Consider the following 7,566-nt stretch of genomic DNA (forward strand, 5'->3'; position numbering starts at 1 on the left):
TCTGAGAGCAGATGGCAATACCCACCTAGGGGGGCGGTGGCTTCAAGGATGAAATGCGATAATACGAGTATCCTGCTTAGCCGATGCCTGGCACTGTGCGTGCTTGCTGATGACCTCGTGATAGGTGGTCACCCCCTACCGCCCTCCCTCACCTTCCCTGTTGAGTTCTCGGGACTCCCCTGACCCTCCTTCAGATGGTCTGGCTGCTCTGGGGCCTGAGCTGACCTGGACGCGTCGGGATCCGGGCTCACTTCCCTCAGCCTCCCCGTGGGCGAGCGCCTGCAGAGGTGATAGCTGCGGGCTGCCCGGAGGGAGGCCGAACCCCATGGTCAGACTGGGGGGGGTTCTGCTACTGGTCGGGGAAGGTGACCCCCCACTCTTGCCTGGCAGGAGAGGGAGGGGCAGAGAGTGCCCCCGGGGGGCAAGGGGACCTTTCCAAAGCAGCACCAGCTGAGAAGCTGTAGGGGGAGGAACTGTGAGACACGAAGGACGAGGAAGAAGCAAATGGATTAGAGGAGCGGGTGGTGAGGCCTATGGACCCAGGGGGACAGGAAAGCCCTGTCTTTTCTCTCCTACTCTTCCCAGGACATGCAAAGAGGCTCATGCACTGAGGGCCCCAGTCGCCTTCCCAGGGTGGTGGTGACCCAGGTGTGTACTTACTGCCAACGGCAGAGCCTGCGGCGGCACCTGTGGAAAGAGAAGGGTCACAGCAGAGTAAGGGGCCCGGCCACCTCCTCCCTGCAGAGGAGGGGGTGGCAGGGCTGGGGAAAGGAAATCTGGGGGCCTGGGCACCTCACCGTGCAGGGATTGGGTCAGATCATCCATTCCATCCTCACTGGCGCCCTGAGAGGGAGGGGCCCCTATTAGCCCATTTTGCAGATGGAGAAACTGAGTCTCAGAGCTGTGACTTACCCTATCAGGGGACCTGCTGATAAGCCTCCGCTGGGGGCTTCACAGGCACCCTTCTCATTTGATTTTAGACACTCGGGTCCTCCAGTGCAGGACAAGGAGGCGGGTGGCCGTTCTCTCAGGAGTGATGGGATTTCAGAGAACATGAGGGTCCCCAGCCACGGGGACAGACTGGTTTACTGGAAGCTCTGATGGAAGTTACCACCAGAGGGAAACCATGGTGCATGCTCCCACCTGAGGAAATGCAGGGACGGCTGAACGACTGATTGGAAGATGATCGCAGCGCCTGCCACATGTTGAGAGCTTTCTGCACGTGGGCACGTGCTGAGTGCTGTCCCCACCTGGGCCATTCAGTCCTCACACAGCCCCACAGGGGCTTTTATTAGGGTCCTGATTCTACAGCTGAGAAAACAGGACTCAGGAGGAGAAATGGCTTGTCCAAGGCCACACAGCTGTGAGTGGCAGAGGCCTGACTCCGACCCGGGCCTCTCTGTCTGTGCCCTGGGGATGAGAGGGGTCCAAGGCCACAGTTTGACCTGGCACTTTGGGTACCAGGGCGGGAATCGTCAGTCTCAGAAGGAAGGAGCCGGGGCCACAGCTTCCCCTCCAGGCGGTCCTGACAAAGGACGGAGCGTGAAGACACCCCTCCGTGCCCCGGGAGCCCTGGGGTGGATGCTGAGGTGTGGGCAGGGGGACGTGTGGCGTGAGGACCTTCCCTGGTGACCCTGGCGGCGGGACAGTGAGGGAGGCCTGGGAGGATGCACCTGGGGGCCCACAGTGCATGACCTGCAGGTAAGGGTCTTAGTCTGTGGGTGCCGGGAGACCTTGGGGGGTCCTTCCAGAAGGAGAACAGGGTCCAGAGAGGAAGCGGGGACGTGGGGAGGCCAGCAGGACAGATGAAGGGATGAGCCTGCGAGCCAGAGGGAGGTGACAGCGATTAAGGAAAGTGTTCAAGAAACGGTTCTGGCAACAAAGAGGTGGGCTGGACACGCGGCCAGGGGGGAGCCGGGCAGGGCTGGGCTGTCGCCCAGAGCACTCTCCGTGCCTTTGCAGGCCAGCAGGTGCTGTGACTCTGGGAGGTCACCCTTCAAAGGCTTCTTGAGCGGTGCCCGCACACGAACAACATGCCTTGTTACGAGGCTTCCGGCTTTGTCAGCCTAAAGTTGCATAAATCTTTCACCGGTTGGTCGCGGGGGTGCCAATGGAGGGGCTCTTGGGAGCGTGCCCAGGAGGGGCGAGCTGAGCGGTGCCGGCAGCCCAGCCTGGCTTTGGAGCTGGGTGCAGTGGTGGCATCTAACTTGCTGCTAAACTAGGAGGGCACTGAGGGTCACTGGGGCTCTGTTTGTTCATCTGGAGAGTGGGATAATAATGAAAATAGCACCCGAGGGGTCACTGTGAGGGTTGAGAAGCTGTGTATGGAATGTGCCCGGTGCAGCCTCCTTGTCAAAGCACTTGACCAGTGTCAGCAAATCACTGGGGCGGGGGCAGCCGGGGAGTCCCACTCTGGGTCCAGCCCAGGCCCCCTTGTCCATGGCAGCTGGGGGCTCCCTGGGACTCTTGATTTCAGGGAGATACCCAGGGACTATGTTGGGGGACCAATGATGGGGGCCCCCAAAGCGTGTTCATAGTGCAGGCGTGTGTGGGCGCACCCCGAGGATGACCTCTGGCACAGGAAGGCTGAGCCGGGAGAAGAGAGGGCCATGCAGACGGCACGGGCCAGGCCCTCAGAGGAGCCCTCTGTAAAATGGGATAATAGGAGACCCGCTTCCTGGGGCCACCCTAAGGGCTGAGGGAGTGGGGACCCCATAGCACTTGGCTATGTAAATGCCCCATAAACACTGGTTATGAGGGATGGCGCTGCTCTTCACGGTTAGCCCGGAGCGAGGGGTCCCTACCCCCTCCTCCCTGACACCCTCTGGGCCTTCTCTCCTGCCCTGGGGACAAGAAGGGGAAGAGGCCAGCGGAAGGATGCTGAGGAAGCTCATCTCAGGTTTCCAGCAGGATGCAGGTGTGCTAGAGGTTCTTGACGACAAAGCCTGGCGCTTAGGAGCTTGGTCACAAGGGTGTGCTTGCGTGTGCATATGTGTGTGTGCGCATGTGTGTCCACGTGTGCATGCGTGCATGTTTCTGCGTGCACACCTTTGTAGGGAGTACATGTGTGTGCACGTGTGTGCGTGATGAGATCCACAGCTCCCGAGGCCGAAGGCTAGGGGAGACCATGGCCTCACTGGTCCGAGGGGGCAGTGGGCGGTGGCGGGGGGGCCCAGGTGCAGCGGCCGCTCTGCGTACGCACACGCATTGGGAGAGCCGTGGGGCAGCGGCAGGTAGGAGCCAGCCCGCCAGGACCGTGTGCGGAAGCTCCTCTTGCACTTGCCGCAGTCGGGGCCTGTGGTGTTGTGTTCACACTCGCACTGCAGGCTGCCCTCGCGCACGGAGCACAGGTTGGCGTGCAGGTTGCACTTACACCTGGGGGGACACGGAGGGGGCAAGGCGTCAGTGAGCGTGTGGGCGGGCTGTTCCAGCTCTCTGGAGGGGCTTGGAGGGTGGCCTGGAAGGGACTCTTGAGGCCATCTGTCCAACCTGCCACGACTCTCCTTCGGGACAAATACTCCCGGATTCAACATTTTGAGTCCTTCCCCAGCACGAGGTGCCCCTGGCTCCTACCTCTCGGTGACGGGGGGTGGGGGGGCGTGAGGAGATGCCCTTGTCCCAGGTGCTGAATTTTTAGTAACGCAGCTTCTGGTCACCTTTGCTCTCAACCATGGAGGGTGGACAGGTAGCAAGAGTTACCTGTCCCTGGTTGTGGAGACGTGGACCTGTCCCCAGGCTGTACCTCTGCTCTCAGCCACGGCCCACGCCCATGCCCTTGAGGGCAGAAAGAAACCCCAACTCCCCAAACCCTGTCAATTCATCCACACATGTATTATTCATTCATTCATTCAAATATTTATAGGCAACTCATCATTCTGAAACCAGTAAATAAAGGGAAAGAATCAAGCGTTTGTCTCGCCTGTCCTATAAAAAGGGTACCTCCAGGTAACCAGTAGTTGATGAGGGGATGTTTCTTTTTATAGAAGCATTTTCCAGCTGATAGTTGAAGAAGGAAGGACAGAATTTGAAAGTCACCACGTAGCATCCCCTACCGAACGGAGAGCTATTGGCACAGAGCATCAATAGAGAGAGACAACCAAAGAAAAAGTCTCGTCAAGACAAATTGAACTTGAATCTGATCAACACTCTGGATCCAGCTACAAATTTATAGGAAATACAGAGGACAGAGAAACATACTAAACACCACCAGGGGGACGCAATCAGCAAAACCCAGAAGTGATGATATAGTTTATAGGACAGATGAATTGCAAGGGGCAAAACTTGAAATGGAGGGAGGAGGGACCCAGATCAAGAGAAACCTCAAAGGCAAAGCAACCAAGAGCAGATCGTGGACCTCATCTGTATCTTTGGTCAGACAACCTCTAAACTCAGATAAACAATGTATATTCGTGAGACAACTGGAAATGTGAACACTGACTACATCTGGTGATATTAAATTAATGTTTATTAAATGCAATGATGGTACTGTGGTTACATCTTTAAAAGTCCTTGGCTTTAGGGACACACACAAGTATTTACAGATGAAAGTATCTGATGTCTGGGATCTGCTTCAGAATAACACAGAAAGGGAAAACATGGGCAGAGATACAGACGAAACAAGAAAGGCTATGAGTTAATTGCTGAAGTTGGGTGACAGGTATATGGCAGTTCATTATAGTAGATTCTATTTTCGTATGCATGTTGGAAATCGTCCACAATAAAAAGTTAGAGAGAGAGAGTGCTCCCTATTCTCATATGGGAAGACTTCCAAGATATATTGTCAATATTTGTAAAAAGCAAATTGCAGAATAATGTGTTTGGTAGGATTTTCTTTTTATTAAAATACACAAAGAAAAATATTTATAGGGCACCTGTTATGTGCCAGGCTCTGAGCTGGGAATGGTGAGTATAATGGTCGACAAAGCAGATGGGGTCCCTGGTCTGATGGAGGATAGGGTCCAGTGGGGAGACAATCAAAAGATCAGTGATTGGGGGAGGGACGGGAAGGATGAATAGGTGGAGCCCAGGGGATTTTTAGGGCAGCAGAGTGATTCTGTATGACACTGTCACGGCAGACACACGGCATTACACATTTGTCAAAACCCACAGAAGCACACAGCGGCAAGACAGAGCCCTAATGTCAACTGTGGACTTGAGTTGACAATACTGTATCAATGCTGGTTCATCAACTATAACAAACGTATCACACTAATGCAAGATGTCAATAACAGGTGGAACTGGGTGGGGAACCCGGGTGTTAGAACTCTTTGCATGATCTGCTCAATTTTCTGTAAAGCTAAAACCTAAAATTTAATATAGACTTAATTTAAAAATAATAATCATGCAAACCTTTCATTAATGCCAATTGTCACAGGTGCCCACGTGTTCTACAAAGGAGAGGGGCTCATGGGTGGGTCTTAACTTAGTCTGGGGGCAGCAGGATAGGCTTCTAGGAAGAACAATTTAAATCTGACACCTGAAGGAACATCAAGAGTTACTCAGGCAAGGAGGGGAGAACCTTCTGGAAGGATACGAGAGCACTGGGGAAGACCCTAGGGCCGAGAAGAGCTCAAAGGGGGAAGAGGAGGCCAGACCGTGATTCGGAGGCTGGGTTGTGTTCTGGAAGCCATTGGAAGGTTGGAGGTGTCCTGCTCTGACTCCTATTTTATATATCACCGCGGTCGCTCCATGGAGGATGCTTTGTCAGGGGGACCAGAGCCAGGGTATGGAGAGCGGGGAGGAAGCTGTGCCCGGCTGGCAGCAGAGGACAGTGGCGTGGACCAGGGTGGAGGCGCCTACGTCCCACCAGTGACGCCTGGCGTGTGCAACATTTCCCCTCGCTGGATCTCATCATCTCAAAGATTGTTCCCCGAATGCTAAACCAGCATTTCTTCTCCAGCTTTCCCCCTTCTCTTCATACCCCACCTTCCCCTTAGGGACACTCCTCCCGGACAGAACGTCTCCCCTTAGCCTCTGCTTATCCACACGATGAATATTTAACTCCGTGCATCTTCCCGCTTCATAAATCAGTCCTGCCTCCCCTCCTGCCTTCTTTGACTCCATCTGACTGGAGCACTGCCGTGAGGCCGGCCTTCCAGGGCAAGGATCCCAAATGGGGAAAACTGGCTGCCAGGTTCCTAGCAGCCCTGCAGCTTGGAGTCAACCTGCTGCCTGCTGGCTTCAGAAGTGCCGGGGCTGCCTTCCTTCTCATAGCTTCTCTCTGCCCTCATATCATCTTGAGGAATGGTTACGGGAAGTTGGGCACATCCATGCCCAATTATAAAGCCATTAAATATTATGTTGTCAAAGTCTACTTCAAGCCTTGGGGAATGTTCCAAATAGAAATGAAAAGACCATACTCAGCAAGTGTTTACTGTGTGCCAATGGGTATCTCATCCGACCCCTGAATGACCACAAACGCTGGTACTACTGTCACCTTCATTTTACAGACGAGGAAATGGAGGCTCAGAGCGGTTAAGTATCTTGCCCAGAGTCACAGGGCTGTCCAGAACTGTGACTGAAACCGGAACGCAGAGATTTCCAACTCCGGAGTCCAAGAGGCTAATATGGGTTAGAATATGGATTGTAAAAATGTAAGATACCAAACTGTAGGTATTATAGTGTTATGGACTGAATTGTGTCCCCCCTCAAATTCATATGTTGAAGCCCTAACGCCCCAATGCAACTGTATTTGGAGAGAGACCCCTTAGAGAGGTAATTAAAGTTCAAGGAGGTCAGAAGGGTGGGGCCCTAATCCCCTAGGGTTGGTGCCCTTACAAGAGGAGGAAGAGACCCCGGAGCTCTCTCTCCACCATGTGAGGACACAGTGAAAAATTGGCCATCTGCAAGCCAGAAAGAGGGGTCTCACCAGAAACCAACCCTGGTAGCATCTTGATCTTGGACTTCTAACTTCCAAAATTGTGAGAAAATAAAGAAATGTCTGTTGTTAAAGCCCCCCAGTCCGTGGCACTCCATTATGGCAGCCCAAGCACACTAGCACATGCAGCTTCTGATTATGCTTAAGTACATATATCCATACCTGAAACACCAGTAGACAATACATCTAGGTATTCCTGTACTTGTCCTGAGGGAGGGGTGGGATTATAAATGATTATAGTTATTATTTCTATTTCCTTCTTTGTCACTTTGCACGTTTCCTATATTCTCTATAGTGAGCAGGTGTTACTTGTTATAAGTAGATAACAAATGGTTTTTGAAAACTGGAAATCAGGCCAGGCGGGGAAGGAGGCTGGTTCTTGAGCTCACACAGGCCTTTCCTCTCAGGAGGAGAAGCAGGTCCGTCAGGGTCCTGTTTGGGAAACCATCGCTCCATGTTACACACCATGCACTGTTCGTGACTCTCAAGTCCCAGGTTCAAGGATGTTTTTTGAACTCTCTGGAATAGAATTCTGATGTAGAGTGAAGGCCCTGTCCAAGGAAATTAGCCAGTGCTAAAGTCTGTGCTATTTTAACTCCATCGTCCTTGGACACTTAGCCCTGTCAAGGTTTTACTGCAGCTGAAATAAACAGAGCATGAGAAAGTCTGTTCAGTCTTTCCCTGGAGTT

General features: G+C 53.3%; 1 protein-coding gene across 1 annotated transcript in view; it reads right to left on the bottom strand.

Annotated features, from left to right (window-relative positions):
* The window catches only part of NTNG2 (netrin G2), a 71,324-nt gene that overhangs the window by 9,975 nt on the left and 53,783 nt on the right, over window positions 1-7,566 (bottom strand). The window contains exons 3-4 of the mRNA XM_007453113.1: window positions 3,203-3,375; window positions 661-687 (exon numbers count right to left, since the gene is read on the bottom strand). Coding sequence (XP_007453175.1) covers window positions 661-687; window positions 3,203-3,375 — 200 coding nt within the window. The remainder of the gene's footprint in view (window positions 1-660; window positions 688-3,202; window positions 3,376-7,566) is intronic.

This window comes from Lipotes vexillifer, unplaced genomic scaffold, assembly GCF_000442215.2.
Source record: "Lipotes vexillifer unplaced genomic scaffold, Lipotes_vexillifer_v1.1 scaffold149, whole genome shotgun sequence".
Lineage (NCBI taxonomy): Eukaryota > Metazoa > Chordata > Mammalia > Artiodactyla > Lipotidae > Lipotes > Lipotes vexillifer.